This window comes from Gobius niger, assembly GCF_951799975.1.
Source record: "Gobius niger genome assembly, chromosome: 4".
NCBI lineage: Eukaryota > Metazoa > Chordata > Actinopteri > Gobiiformes > Gobiidae > Gobius > Gobius niger.
Window position 1 is genome coordinate 18,332,872 of NC_136855.1, and position 16,513 is coordinate 18,349,384.

Here is a 16,513-nt window from a genome sequence, read left to right on the forward strand (position 1 = left end):
TTCATATTTCTGTAAGCTTGACTTTGTTGCTTTCAACATGCAACAAAACTGTCCTGCTTTGTAACTGGACAAATGTGATTTGCTTTTTCAACTTTTGTCTTATTTTCTTTTTTAATAAAACAAGAAAATATGACTTTTGTGATGCCCCGTCTTTACTTCTGGTCACCACTAGATGGCGCTGCTCTTTTAATATGTTTAAATTTGGAACGAATGTACCCGCCTTGGTACACAATCATACTGGATCAAAAAATAAATAAGTTAGTGATTTTATTTTTGCTGTCAAATTCTGTATATTTTAATGTTTTTTGGGAGATCTCCAAGAGAGAGTATAACTGTTACTTTTACTTATAAGTGTTACTTTTGAAAGTAACATAACTGTACTTTGTGGAATAGTTTAGAGTTTTGGTATTTTCAAATAACTTTTTTATCCTGTGTTGGTGTTTTGGGAGCAAAAACTAAAAAAACAAACATTTTCTTGCAGGAAGAGTGTCTTGGTTCTTCATTTATTTAATGACTGGGTTCAAAATGTGAAGTACAACTTTCATCTGCATCAATACAAAAATGATATTTTGACAAGTTCAGGCACAGGAAATACATTTACATAAAGTTATTGGCCCTGCACTTGCTGCACACTGTATGCATTTTCAAATGTTTCAACTCAGAGTATTTTTTTCCATCTGTATGTTTTCAAAAATGCTTTTTTGTATGATACTTTTGCATGACTAAACCATCAGACAGATCCTTATGCTTATTTCACTTGTGCGAATTAGGTACAGGCCAACGTTTTTCCATACTGAGATATACCTGGACTTAGACGAGTTGATGCGTAACTGTATGTTTTTTGTGCATGTGCTCAGTCACACAAAAAGACCAAAATGTTTGCATTTGGCCTCTCCCAGCAGATTCCTATGGACCCAAACGGGGGTGAAGTTAAAAGCGACCACGCTCTTCCACGGGCTCGCATAAGGACCAGACAGGTACGTATCAACTCATCCAAGGTGAGAACATATCTCAGAATGGAAAAACGGTGGCCTGTTCCTTTTATCCACCTAATGGATTTGCAAATTGGCTTATGTGTCAATGTGACCAAGCGCATGAAGAAATGTAGAAAGCCTTTGACAAGCGCCCTAGAAAGACTCGGAGAGCTACTGCTAACTCCAAAACTGCTGTTTGGGGATCCCTGCTATAGCTTATTCAATCATTTGTACAAAAGAAGTATAATTAAATATCAGTTAACCTTCAAATATCTCAGAGCAGAAAGACCGCTTCCAGGGCTGAATAGTTGCATGAATGAAAAAATGGTTGACAACATATTTGCCTTGGACACACTTAACTGAATACCGTAAGCATCAGGAACCTGAATGTTATTTTCAATGCATGTGGAGGTGGAATATAAGGACAAACAAAAAGTCAAACGTTAATTTTACACCAATGCATCAGGATTTTTTCAAAGATTGGATTTTTAGAGATAAAAAAACAAAAATGTGTTGTTGGTTCAGGCGTTTATCCACTGCTAACAGCAAAAGCATCGGGCGAACGAGAGGTAACGATGATTTCTTCAAGTTTAGTCCAGTTTAACATGTTTTAAACCTGTTGGTCTTGTCTTCATAGTAATCAGGATGTAATTGGTAACATTATTGAAGTGTGTGTTATGTGTCTAAAGCTTTAGTCTATTTCAAGTGTATCCTTTGATAATGGTCGCCTTGTGGTCACAGTCAAACTGTGCATAGTACACCTGAACCCCATTTTCATTGTACGCTTGTACAATGACAATTAAAGCACTTACTTACTTACTTACTATAAACCATAATGGGCAGTGATTATCATACGTCTCATTCATGTGATAATGTTATAAAAACCTGTGAAGAGACAGTGAGCAGGAGTGTGGCTGCTGTGAGAGGATGTAGCGCAGCCTGGTTTGGGACATCGTAGCCATAGCTCGTCCGACAGGGGTTTTCCACCTGCGCATATGGGATAGGGTCATCATCCGGATCGGTGCCGATCAGCCTGTCCCGCACCTAATACAAAATAGGATGCTCAGAATTTTGTAAAACATAGAAACTACCTGAAAACAGTGAACAATAGTTTTGATGTAACTTACTCATGGATCAAACAAACTAGTCAGTTCTAAATTAGTAGTTGTCCAGCATTGGGATCGCTCCCAATACACAACTCCAATACCACTTGGCCCTCACCCTTTCAGTCTCCTTCAGCACTCGGAGCAGGTTCCCTCCCAGTGCTGCCTTCACCTCTGCGTCTGACCAATTCCTCCTCAGCAGCTCTGCCACCAGGTTTGGCACTTTGGACACATCCTCCAGGCCCTCTGGCAGCCTGACGAGCACAAATTACACACGTATGTCACATCATGGCAACAGCATGGAACAGAAGCCAAACGAGTGTTTTAACAGTTCAGTGATCAAAGTTGATTACAGAGCTTCGATTTATCTATTATACAGCACTGGTATGTTGAAAGAAAATATGGAACCTTTTCTGAGCTCTGCTTTCTTAAAACAATCAACTACGAATTAAGTGTAAGTTGATGCCTTTACGCACCTTGGAACTCCGTCATAGTCTCCACCAAAACCAACGATGTCAGCACCACCAATTTTCTTTATGTGGTCAAAGTGATCTGAGAACAACAGTGAAAAAAAGTGAAGGAAAAGTGGTGGGAAAATGCTTTGTTTAGTTTTTCACCAGGACTATAATTAAAACAGAAGCTTACTGGCAACATCTGCGACATTGGCGGTGTAACTGCAGGTGACATAATCATTGGCAAAGTTCACCATCACAATTCCCTGCTTTTCTTTCTGTGGAAGAAAAAGGAACAGTAGCCTCTCAGTCAGGGTTATCACAATTGGCCAAAGGGTTGTAAAAAGAAAACGCTCTCAGTGTTGTTGTTGTAACCACAAGTTTGTCATGGAAAAGTGTCTACCTTGTGAATCATATGTTCATTAATGTTAAGTTGATTTTAAATGTTCCTTGGGCTTTTATGGAAGTGTGTGTGCATGTTTTGAGCCTGTCGCCTTTGGGGACGGACAATAAAGTTTATCTTATCTTATCTTTTTAGCTGTTTGTTGTTTTCAGTGGAGGATCCTGTTATCTTCTATTATTTTATTGCAGATAACATTGATGCGCACAAGGCAAAACTTATTTTCTCTGTTCTGTAAATGGTTGGCAGAATTACTTTAAGGTATCTGTACATATTTCATCACTGTAAAATTATTAGTTTTCCTCACCACTTTTCGGAGGATGTCATCCGGGACGTTCCTCTTGTGTTTGCAGATTTCGTAGGCCGACGAGTGGCTGAAGATGACAGGAGCCTGGGACATCTCTAAGACCTGCTCCATCACCTTCACTGGCACATGGGCCAAGTCGATCAGCATGCCCAAACGATTCAACTCCTTTATCACTTGCTATAGAAAAAGATTGAAAAATCCTTTGAAAACTGTGATGATTAAATCCGATTATACTGACTAAATATCTAACAACTTTGAAATACTATAAACTTTGTCAGCAAATCCTGTGCATGATTACCTTGCCAAATGGGGACAAACCATTGTGTTGCGATGTTTCTGATTCTGTGTCAACAAGCCAATTGTCTGCCCTTAAAAAAAACATGTAAAAATGATTAAAATGAGTGGTTGTATCTGATGTTCAAGATTTATATTTCATAACCATATTTGCATAGAGTTTATGGAGACAATGGTACGCTTTTAAAAAAATTCTATATTTTAGAATGCTGTACATGTTGCCATCTTTCCTTGCTCTGGACCTCCTTGAATGCCCTTCCTCAACAACACTAACCAAATGCTATTGGTCTCAAGTGAAAAGTCTTGAAAATGTCTTCAGTATAGCAGGAAAAAGTTATGTGGCTGATCCCGAAGGAAAGCAATACTAGTGCTGTACCATGGCGTGTTGCAGGAGTGTGTGAGGGTGAGGTAGCGCACTCCCAGTTGGTACATGGTACGCAGAGTGCCCAGGCTGCTGTCTATGGAGTGACCGCCCTCCACCCCGATCAGGCTGGCCGTCTTTTTCTGCCGGAACGCATCCAATATGTCTGCACAGCCACAGGAAACACCAAGCAAGACTTAGGACTACTTTTTTTGTACGTCTTGTATATCACTAAAAGATGAATAAGTCCTCACCTTGGCTGCTGGAGGCAAACATGAATGTCTCAGGGTATTTCTGACACATCCTGTGAACTACATCGATCTGCTCAAAAGTCTGCCTCACAGCGTCTTTGTACTGAGAGTCGCAGGGTACATAGGCTGACCAGAACTGGAAAACATAACGTTCATGTTTTTTTTAAATATAGATATACATTCAAACATGTAAATGTGAAGAGCTTTAACATTATATAAAATACATTTTGTGGTGAAAATGAACAGTGAACACCTTTTAAAAATACGATTCATTCAAGACTGAAAGATGAATTATTATAGCAGAACTACAGCAAAGGGTTACTGGCCCAAAGCTGCACAGCACGCCAGCTTCTATATTTATTAATTGATTTTAATGGGTGATGCCCCAATATAATATAAAAGGCACAGGCTTAATGGGCATGTGCCATTCCGTAGGAACACTTTTTGTCTGTCTCAGACATACAGTAAAGTGCTTGTTGGTGGACGTAAGTCACCCACAAAGCAAAATTTACTGTTTATTGTCAAGTAAACAGTATGTGAAAACTTACCTGTGCTCCTAGTCGTCCATCCTTAATTTTTGGGATGTTGGTGTGCGTCCCATTAAAAGTGTTTAGATCCACTTTGCTGAGCTGGTTGTTAAATCGTTCCCTCATTTGCCAGGGAAGGTCGTTATGTCTTTAAGGCCAAAAAGAAAACAGTATCAGTGTAGTAACAATTTGTGTATTGATGCAAAAGCCTTAACTGTTTGTTTAAAGATCATTGCAAGTAACAGAAATCTTGCAGCAGAACAAAATATTTTTTGAGCAACATTTCTTTGCACTCACCCATCTATCAGCGGCGTCTCAGACATGAGCTGCAGGGCTCTGTCCATATATATATCCTGTGCCGAGGTTGCAAAGCATTTTATAAGCAGAATTAAAAAAAATACTTTTGTAAAGTCTTTGGGCGCCATTTTTTACACCTTAAAGGGACTTTCCAAGCTTTGTAGAATGTTACCAAAAGATGTGGCTAAAAGTTGTTCTCTTTTGACTGTCCTCTTTGGAATTTAATCTTTCATAAGATGTTTGTTTTTTTGCTCCTCCCATTTTTCGTTCCCACTTAAGAGTCAGCACAGTCATAAAAGTTGAATAATAGCTTATAGCCTACATTTTAGTCATGTCCTTGTGTTAATGTGTAATGATTCTTTTGAGAGATAATCTAAAGTTCATCACTTTTATTGTAGAGTTTGTAAATGGTATTTGAAGGATTCTTTGTTAATAATTAAATAAGTAGATTGCCAAAATGAAACAAGCTATGTTTGGTCACACCAGTGTGCCATAAGAAATTGTCTGGTGTGCCTTGGGAAATTATCCAATTTCACATAGTTTTTTTTTTTTTAAACAAATGCATTATTATCCACAAATAATGTACCGTTTTCGAGTGTCTATGCTGTCTAGTGATCGGCAGAGTACCCATAATATACTCTTCCATATCAGGTAGTTAATTTCTTTGAGACAAGAGATTTAGTGATGTATTGAGGCTAGCGAGACTATGGTGTTCCTAGTTAAGACACTTGCAGAGAAAATTTTCTGCTGGCGGTGTGCCTCGTGATTATTTCAATGAAAATGTGCCTTGGCTCAAAAAAGGTTGAAAAACACTGATCTATGAATCAACTTGTTTGTTTAGATTGTAACAGGGGCATGTTAATGAACACATGAGACCTATGTAAACACGCCACGCCAGATTGTTGCCAGGGGCTATTTCCTTTTCATTGTCCCTACTTGCCCCCCTAATCCCACTGTAGTGGCTATTTGTCCATAAACTTGCATCAAAACAAAAATTCCAACTTCTCAAAGGGCCACTGAGGCTACGTCATGACTTAGGCTTTACGCAGGTTAAGAGGTACCAAAATCAATCAATGTCCGTACAAAAGATGCGTTTGAGGAGGTTTATTTACATAGCATAGCAAGCTCACAGACATTTCTGCTGCCTCTCTGTCGCTGGTAAAAAAAAAAAACATATGCCCTCGCAGCCTGAGGTCCCTCCCACCTTGACTCACTTATGTAAATGGACGAAAGCAACAATGACATATAAACAACAACGTAAATAATTATCTAAATTAGCGGAAATAATAAGCAAGAAATAATAATAAATAAATGCTAAACCCACTCTCATTCACCCTGACCTATTGTACATGTTTAAAGTGATGGGGGAAACCGGAGCACTAGAGAAAACTATTTTTGACATAACTGAGGAAAACGAGAGCTTTTGCCAGGGGGACAGGGATGTCCTCTGAGCCCTCTTATATTTGACCACAATGTTGACATACAGTATCTGCTGAGAGTGTTGAATACATTCTAAATACTCATTCAATCTTTGATATGAGTTTACAAGTGATCCAAGTAAATATGCTTTATTGTCACTGGATGACTCCATGAGTGTTACCTAAGCCTTATTTAAACCATTTCATACACCTAAAAAATTATATAAGCAGGCCGTAATGGTGTCGTTTTCCAGATCAAACAATCTAGAAAGGTGCTCTACTTTGCCATGTTCTCTCCTTTTCTATAAATGTGCAGCTCCATATACATTTCATTCTATTATTTTCTTCATCTCAGGGAAAGTAGAGTGAGATTTTAGAATTAGTCTTCTTCAGAGGAGAATGTTGCTACATGCTCATAGTTGTGGAGGAAACATATGCAGACACAGACAGAACATGCAACATACACATTGAAACCTTCCTCACAAGTACTGACTGTGCCACCATTACTGGGACGGACAACAAAGAGCAATTGGAGCTGTAAACAACCTCGCCTTGAATTCTCCACAACGTTGTAGGCTCTTTTGGTAGGTTTAACAAGTCAGTGGACCCCATACCTTCTCATCTCCTTTACCTCTCTAAGGTATTATTTGCTCAAAAGTTTATATTAGCACATAATTGTAATATACATAATAAATATAATATTACTGGGAAAAATATGTTGTTGTTTTTTATTTTAAATGTAAAACACTGATTTTATTTTACTCGACGAATCAAAATAACAAAAAATGTGCTTGATTTGAGTAGTTTCACCTTTTCCCCAATTTTATTTTGTATTCTGCTTGATATGTCCAACTAAACGGACTCATTGTAGACATTGATACAGAAATGATGAACATTCTGCATGGTTTGGTGACAATTGACTTGAGAAAATCTGTAGTTTAATTTACAGCAATCGTCTTTCATGAAGGACGATTAAAGGTAGGACCAGCCTATTGTGAAATATTTTGTAATTGCAATTGTAATCACTTAATTGTTGTGTGCACATAAACATTTTCAAAAGGTACTGGTGGATTAGAGGGCGTCTTTCTAGGACATTGCACTTGGATCCTGGATGTTGAAATGATACATGAAGCGTTAAATTAAATCTCCCAAATCCTCAGTTTAACTTGAACACGGGACAGTGCTCTACTCATCCACAAGCCAATCTATCTGAATTTTATTTCACAAACATACATAACACCTCACACACATTTATGATTACCTTATGATACAAACTCAAATTCCTTAGCAACGAGAGTACAATAAAAAATATAACAATGTGTGACTTCAGAGAGAGAAAAAAACATTACATGTTTATTTTAACAACATTCCAGTAAAAAGCAATGACAGAATATGATGAATTAAGCAGAGTTTTATCATAAATCAGAACATTGTGTGCCTGATTTTGTAATTGAACTCACTGTACACATTTCATACAGTTATTGATGTGCAAAAAGCAAAGAGACAGTGAGTAGGAGAGTGGCTGCTGTGAGAGGATGCACCGCAGCCTGGTTTGGGACATCGTAACCATAGCTCGTCCGACAGGGGTTTTCCACCTGCTCATATGGGATAGGGTCATCAATTGGATCGGTGTTAATGTGACGGTCCCGCACCTAATACAAGAGGAGAGCATTGTAAAAAAAATGGTATGAGGACACTAACACATTTGTCAAGATGTCAGTTCAATGTGTTAATAAAATACGGAGTAAATTGTGTTTTATATTAGTGGGAGTTTACGGCAAATGTTAGGCTCATCGGCTGATATTTGATCACAGAAATTCAAGAAGGGGTTATCATGCTTTTTGCAGTTATGTGCTAATAATCTCAAACATATCTTTATCACTATGTTACACTTGGTTAGAAAACGCAATATTGATCTAAAACAGCTTAAAGGGGCTAGATGCAAGTTTGCCATCTTATACTCACTACTGCCATCTCAGGTCATATGTGTAACTGCACCTTCTATATTAAGCTCGTGCATGACGGCACTTCGGATCCGAATTAACACCTTTTTGAGTAACAGTACATGATTTTAGAGACAGTTGTGGTGAACAGGTCTGGGCTCATTCTACACATTAGGACATGGCTGGAACATGTAGGGAGAGGAAAATACATTCTTTTAACATTTTTAAACTCTGTAGAGTCCCTTTAAACAAAATGTCCCGTAGTATAATTTCCTGCTTTTCCCGCAAGGCCTTGCCTCCTGCTCCCCTTCGCTACACATCTGTTTCAATAAAGAGAAGGTATGATGAGTGCATTAACTTTGCGATAAGTAAGTCCTCAGGAGGAGCTTTTTAGGAACGGGAGGTGATTTTTTTTTTGGAAGCTGTCACCGAGATGCTGAGAATAGCCACTGGTGAAAATTCAAAGATTACTCAAAGGTGTGCAAGTGGCTCGGAATTCAATTCCTGCTATGTTTTTGATGAGAGAACAACATTGTGACATGTCAAAAAGCTCTAAAAACTCAATTTTGCTGAACACCCCGCCTTTAATGACAAACAATAATAATCAACAGATATAATGTGGTTTAATTGAGATAATGTGGATAAAAGTTTAAAGTATGTGAACCAATTTGATCCCAACACACGATCCCAATACTGTATGGAGTAGTGTTGTCTTGCCAGTGTTAAGAGACCAATAAAGCTTTTGTGCAATTTCCATCACATCCTTACCTCAGATCACTTTAGTTTGCAGCGTCAAGTGCAATTCCGTGTAAGCTTTATGGTTCGATCAATAGACCTTCAAACCTATATTCTACACTCTCTAATACCACTAAATTATCTGTACCTCTGTCTTGCCACACAATGCAGCAAATATCCCATTCTGGTGAAACCTGGTTTGAAATTCCACTCGTGCTCTCACCTTCTCGGTCTCCTGCAGCACTCGGAGCAGGTTCCCCCCCAGTGCAGCTTTCACCTCTTCATCTGTCCAGCCCCTCCTCAGCAGCTCAGCCACCAGGTTCGGCACTTTGGACACATCCTCCAGGCCCTCTGGCAGCCTGAAAAGCACACATGGGTGTTCATTAGAGTTACCTTTCAGTAGATTATCGTTCTATTGTGGTGGGAAAGAAAATGTTGAGAATGCTTGGGCTGACTCATGCATTCGTCGTGCGTCATCAGCGATTTTATCCCCGATAGTGAAACAGTGATGGCATGTCCTTGACAAGAGTCAGATCCTCAGCTGCTCTAGCGTAATGCACCATGCACTCAATCACTTTATTATTTGCTTATTACTTCTTAAATATGAAATTATGGATCTGAAAACAGCAACTGTAGTGAAACAAGCAGTTTACAAAGAGGCTTATAATGATGACAACATGTCGAAGGAGAATATGATACGATTAAAGTTGTTCAGTTTGATTATATGGAAGACTGAAATGAGAGAAATTGCTTACAAAATAAACATATTCTCTCTCTATGTAGCCGTGTGTATATGGAGGTTCTTCATCAAGGACTTTATCAATTGTTGAACACAATAGCTTCCACTGCATTTTAAATGAATGTGGTATATATACGGACTGCACTCAGAGTGTAGCAAGCAAACATGTTTTTCAATGATGTATTTTCAAAGCTGCACTAACAAATCAGCAGTCGATAGGCGAAGCTGTTACAGAGAGATTATTTAGTGTAAGCTGATCATTGCAGACATGGGTATGGTGTTGACCTTGTGTATAGGTGCTGAAGTAAGTGGTAGGAGGTAACAAGGTCCGGCTTAAAGTCCTCAATGGGTTCTCAATAAATAGATCCAGGTACATTATTACTGGTGGCCTTGCTCTTGTGTGAGCGGGTCACTGTGGGTAAAGGTATGGGGCAGTCGTTTGTCCAACTGGGGTGCTGCAGTGAACGCACCATCCAAGGTGCGTGTTTACTTCCGCTTGCCCTGATTAGTAATGCATTAAAGCTGTGGACGCCGTGCAGCATTCAGTCTCGGGGCCGTGGGTTTGAGTGGCGCATGAGGTTACGGGTACTGGCCTCTCCTGTAAAGGCGCCAGAAGCCCCGGTTTGGCCATAGTCTGGTGTATACAAGTTGGCCTCTGTTGCTCAATTTATGCTCTAAATTGGTGCTCTTAGATTTGTGCTCTCCAGTTTTTTGTAGAGTCCGTGAAGTTTGTCAGTTACTGGGTGGGTTACTGACGGGTCGCCGAAACAAAGTTGCCTTAGAGATTAACCATAGCCCTGCCCCTTAACATAGCAATGCACTTTTCCACGTAAACATTAGCACTTTGAAACCAAGCACTTTAGGCTGTGAATGTGGATTTAGCTTTTCATTTTTGTTGCTTTGCCTTTGGTTTGGGTTTATTTGCAGTTTTGTTTATTATTCTATTCTTATTTCTGTTAAACTAGTCCATGTTTACTTTCTTGAGTGTGGGTGCTTGAAAATACATTTTAAAGAAATAACCTATTTTTAATAATTGTAAAATAAAGAGATATAAATTTTGTACTACTTCTGACTTTGCTCATTTTTGTGCCAGACCTACCTGCCTATTTTCATAGGCAAACCCTCTGCTAACTTAACATACAAGCATAGTGCAGACCAGGGGGCTCGTTGCCCCGCCCTTGTGCACAGCACGTTAGAGAGGTTACACTTGCTACTATACATTTCACTTGAGCGGTGGATTGGAAGCACATATTTCACTACTGGGTTCTTAATTAGCCTTGTTCTTGTTGTATCATTCCTTTCTCAGATCGAAAAGGTTTGATGTATCTCCAAGTACCACTTTTAAGCAGTGTATATATATGCATTTTAAAGTTGGAAAGTGAGTCCATTTTTTTTTTTGATTGATTGATTGATTGATCTCCGAGGACAATTTACACACCTCGTAACGCCGTCGTAGTCTCCTCCAAAACCAACAATCTCAGCGCCACCAATTTTCTTTATGTGGTCAAAATGATCTGAGAACAAGTAGAGAGTGTTACAAAAGTTGTTGTGTAACCAGTTTTACGGCAGGACTGAAGCTGTAACAATAGGCTTACTGGCAACGTCTGAGAGCTTGGCGGTGTGACTACAGGTGACATAATCATTGTAAAAATTCACCATCACAATTCCTTTCTTTTCTTTCTGGAAAAGAGTAAATACTTGTGAGGAAACTGTAGCATCTCAGTGAACTTCATCACTCAGTTGTTCACATAATGTCACCATGAATTAACTAGCTATATGTTTATGGTCAAAACAATTGAAAATGAAAGAGAATAGGAAATGTGAGAGAAAACTATAGCTTTAGTCATTATACTTCACTACTAATGTACAGCACTGTAGTATTAAATTCTTTCCACCAAAGTAAAATCTTTTAAAAAATTTTGTTAAGTCACACTACATTTACTTAAGTGATTTTTAAAGGATTGATTTTGAGTCATTCTTCCACTGTTATTGCCTTGTACTTATATTGACTGAGATGTTTTACTGAACCACCTTATTTCAGTGGAAGAGATAATTTATCTGTTTTATTAACTGCACAGCTGTATTGACCTTCAGTTTTAACCATCGGAAAAGCTTCCTTGTTCTTTATCACATGCTTCTTATCTCTCTGTTGCTTTACAGTGGTTCGTGGTGTCATGTTTTTACTGTTTTATTGCAGACAATATGCTTAATACATCACTGATTTTGTTTTTTGGCACAGCATAACGTAGATTAATAGCTCAGCATTCCTCACCACTTTTCGGAGGATGTCGTCCGGGACGTTCCTCTTGTGTTTGCAGATTTCGTAGGCCGACGAGTGGCTGAAAATGACAGGAGCCTCGGACATCTCTAAGACCTGCTCCATCACCTTCACTGTCACATGGGCCAAGTCGATCAGCATGCCCAAACGATTCATCTCCTGTATTACTAACTGATGGGGATGAGGGGGTAGTCATCACTCAAGTTTGATGAAATACTAAAATTGAACTCTGATCAATAGGTATAAAAATGATAAATCTTTAACTTGATTACCTTGCCAAATGGGGACAAACCATTGTGTTGAGATGGCTCTGACCCTGTGTCAACAAGCCAATTGTCGGCCCTGAAAAAAACAAAACAATTTCAGAACAAGAAACAAATAAAAACCCCAGCAGTTACATATCTTGTTTTTCGATGCATAGTCTGCTTTTTTATCATCCTGACCTTGTTTTGTAACAGATGTTATCCAACTTTTTACACACAAAGCACAAGTTAGGAGACAATTTTTATATCAATAGTACAGCATCCTTCTTAAAGTGGTTATTGTAGCTTCTGTACGCTGTAACAAATCTGCTTTGATCTGTAGATTTCTAGTTTTTCCATTGGCCCAGATGGATTAGTCTGGTTGCTCTTACTTAATGCAAATCTGAGGTAGAGGTATAGACTATTGTACGCCGTAATGAATATAATGTAATTCATTTGATTTCATTTAATTAATTAAGTCTCAGTTATTGACATGGCACCATTAGCTAGTAAAGAGTTTACAGAAAATCAGATCGCCAGAGTGAAGTGAGGAGAAATTAAAGGGAAATAGTTTTGTGTGTAAGTGCACTGGAGTGGAAAGCATTCATTAGTTGTTTAAATAGAGATAACACATGGAACACATGCATGTAAACGCCACGCCAGATTGTTGCCACCTGTTGTCCCTCTCGCACTCTCAAACCTCCTCTCACTCAACCTGGCCTATTGTACATGTTTTTAGTGGTATGTGAAACTGGAGAACCCGGAGTATTCCCAGTATCCCCGGAATAAGATTTATTTTTCATGAAAGCAATACTAGTGCTGTACCATGGCGTGTTGCAGGAGTGTGTGAGGGTGAGGTAGCGCACTCCCAGTTGGTACATGGTACGGAGAGTGCCCAGGCTGCTGTCTATGGAGTGACCGCCCTCCACCCCGATCAGGCTGGCCGTCTTATTCTGCCGGAACGCATCCAATATGTCTGCACAGCCCCAGGAAACACCAAGCAAGACTTAGCAGTGTATTTACATCTTGCACAACACTTAAAGATAAGAAAGTCCTCACCTTGGCTGCTGTAGGCAAACATGAATGTCTCAGGGTATTTCTGACACATCCTGTGAACTACATCGATCTGCTCAAAAGTCTGCCTCACAGCGTCTTTGTACTGAGTGTCGCAGGGTACATAAGCTGACCAGAACTGGAAAACAAACAGCAAAAATCTAACTCATTGATCTAATTGAATGTATCACTTTGACTTATTTCTTCATATAACTTAAAACATGCAGGTGTAAAGCAAAAGGAATCACAATCATTCACTAATTCTCATTCACTAAAGTCAGAAGAAGACAACCAAGTATCCAAGTAGATGAGAAAATACCTAAGTAAGTAAAATTGTTGCAAATGGCTGAGATATTGTCCACTCTGCCATGCACCTCTTCCAATGCCCTTTTCGTGTAAATATTATGGGAGCTAGTGCAAAACCTTGTGGAACACCTCTTTATTACAGTATAGTGCATCACACGTTCTCATACTATTCATGTTTGTCATAAAGATTATTGATTGCACTTTTCTTGATTGCAAAGTAAGAAACAACATGGTTATCGGATGGAAGAAACATGGGACTAGGGTGACATGGGATAATGCCTTTTACAGCCCTTTCTGGTAATTTGCAATCTTGATCATGGGGTTAAGGTTAGTCTTTATGACATATTATTATATCATAAAATAGATAGTGCCCTATTTCCTGGTGATCATCATTATTTTCACATCATTACACGTTTTGGTACCATGCTATTTCCATCCTGTTGCTATGCCATTACTGTTAACACAGATCATGTATTGTATTGTAATACCTGTGCTCCCAGTCGTCCAGCTTGTATTTTGGGGATGTTGGTGTGCGTCTCATTTAAAAAGTTTAGGTCCACTTTGCTGAGCTGGTTGTTAAATAGCTTCCTCATTTGCCAGGGAAGGTCGTTATGCCTGTGAGGTCAAAAAGAAAACACATCAGACCTTTTCCCCCCAGTGTATAATCATAGGATGTGGATTTAAGGATGCTTATGAATCTGCTAGTACGATCATGTGTAAAATTACCTACAGTAGACTCAAATTGAGTTCAAAATGTTTTCTTGAGTTTGCGTGATATTTGTAGGCACTCACCCGTCTATGAGCGGCGTCTCAGACATCAGCTGATATGCTCTCGTCAGGTGTGGATCCTCTTGCACTGTGGTCATGAAACATTTTACGAACAAAACAACAAAAAACACAGTCGCAAAATCCTTGGACGCCATTCTCGCTATATCCAAAGTTTGTTCAAATCTTATTTAATTGCAAAAGAACTTATACAGGTTTAGAATAAAAAATTAAAAAAAATGAGCAGATTTGCCCCAGAGTTGTCAGTTCCAGTGTCACGGTCTTGATTCTCTCTTACTCTTTGTTGCTCCTCCTTTTTCTGAGTCCCATTAAGGTGTAAGCTGTTGTAAAAGTTGAAGAGTAGCTGCCTTTTTTGCCACATAAATGTGTTAATGTGTAATTGTTCTTCTAACTAAGGTTCACTGCTTTTATTGTCAACCCGGTCTTCAAGAAAACAAGTTCATAATTAGCAAGTTGCTGAAAACAAAACACTAAAGCTACATCATTTAGTTGATCTTTTGAATTGAATTTGTTGACCCTCATTAGGGTACAACATCCCTCAGTGGTTCGTAAACCAGCAGGCTAATTTTACTTTACTTTGCCGTGGTTGTATGGACATGTTCCTTTTCTCATTGTTTGTAATCAAAAGCAAAACACTCTGACATTATAGTGAGTTTATATCACAAGTGACCCTTATCTTCATGACTTGACGCCATATCTACTGTTGTGAGTGTAAAAGGTCATGCTGGCCTCATGGATGTCTGGACAAAACATGCTTCCACACCACAGTCTGAGAACCGTACCGAAAGCTTCTCTGCGTCAGTGCCCGTTGTTCAGCCTTGATAAAGACGACAAATGAAAGGATGTTTCCACGCCATACACGATCAGCACCTTCACCTATATAAGTACAGGGACTGACATAGACCACATGAATGACATGTGGGAGCTGATTACTGATGAACAATGCTCAAGTTGACTCAAAGGAAGATCTGTATGGATAGATATTGAGGGAGAAAAAAAGGTGTGTGTTCCAGTGGCAGCATTACTTAAAGTGTTTTTGTGACTAAGGAAGACAGTGGAAATGCATTGATATCGTTTGGATGAGCATATACAATCAATAAAAAATACAAAAATATGCATTGGCAATCCTAAACCGCATTTGTGAATGAAAAAACAACCAAATCTGTTCTTTAAATAGTTATGTGAAATCAATATCCTGCTAGTGGTCGGGTGAGATGCGCTTGAGAGTGAAGCTGCAGCATGACATGCGTGTAGATAGTGCCTTCAACACTGACATCTGCAGAAGAGGTCCCAGTGTGGGTCGATATGAGCCTGTAATCCACACAGGCTCAGAGCTGATAAGTGCGATATCAAACCATTCTCACTCACACCATGTAACGTGCACGTCACTCTGAAGATGCCCTGAAGCTCAGAGTAGATGATTGTCATTCAGTACCATACACTCTTGTTCTTATGGGGGTGGGATGACTCTTGGATTAGCATTTGACTTCTTGAATATAGTACAGGCAATCCATAAAGCTACACTACAGGCTCACATTTGCACACAGACCTTTCTCTTATTTTTTCTTTTGAAAAACAATTGCACCCAAGCTAAAAACAAAGTCATGAATTGATCTGATTAGATTTTATTTACTTACCCTGTCGTGGATTACTTATGGATCTGCAGCCAAATCTGGCAGTAAACAATATCCCCTAGATTTTCGACCCGGAAAGAACTATATTGTATTTTCTAAAGGTGTCACCACGGCTCTATTTTATGTAACGTAATAGTGATGAAAATGCATAAATGATTAGCCTAAATCATGGCAAATAGTTTGATGTAACTGTTTTTTAAAACAATACCATGTCGTCCGTCTGGACCAGGAGGCCAGGAAAGCGCTTCTTTTTGGTCCTTATGGCTAGGAGCTGACAATGGTGTAATACCACCCCCTGGTGGCCAGGGGCAACACCAAAAGACACTTTGTAAAACAGATTCCAACAGAGTTGTTGCACCTTCCTAACGCAGCTTAAAAGACTGGTTCCATAGATGTCCTTTTTTATCTAAAAA

At 39.1% G+C, this 16,513-nt stretch overlaps 2 protein-coding genes across 2 annotated transcripts; both read right to left on the minus strand.

Moving 5' to 3' along the window:
* Nucleotides 1-1,832: 1,832 nt before the first annotated feature.
* On the minus strand, nt 1,833-5,013 carry LOC306962415 (dipeptidase 1-like; the record flags this gene model as incomplete). Its single annotated transcript, XM_079555536.1, has 10 exons — nt 1,833-2,018; nt 2,196-2,331; nt 2,554-2,629; nt 2,723-2,807; nt 3,237-3,413; nt 3,535-3,604; nt 3,907-4,057; nt 4,146-4,278; nt 4,691-4,817; nt 4,967-5,013. 10 exons carry the CDS (start codon nt 5,011-5,013, stop codon nt 1,833-1,835), a joined length of 1,188 nt encoding a protein of 395 aa, XP_079411662.1.
* A 2,818-nt stretch (nt 5,014-7,831) lies between these two features.
* LOC306962241 (dipeptidase 1-like) lies at nt 7,832-15,266 on the minus strand. Its single transcript, XM_079555333.1, has 11 exons — nt 15,230-15,266; nt 14,473-14,536; nt 14,169-14,295; nt 13,381-13,513; nt 13,147-13,297; nt 12,352-12,421; nt 12,074-12,250; nt 11,397-11,481; nt 11,240-11,315; nt 9,286-9,421; nt 7,832-8,036 (listed from the first exon to the last, which is right to left on the minus strand). Exons 2-11 carry the CDS (start codon nt 14,496-14,498, stop codon nt 7,863-7,865), a joined length of 1,155 nt encoding a protein of 384 aa, XP_079411459.1. The 5' UTR covers nt 14,499-14,536; nt 15,230-15,266; the 3' UTR covers nt 7,832-7,862.
* Nucleotides 15,267-16,513: the final 1,247 nt, after the last annotated feature.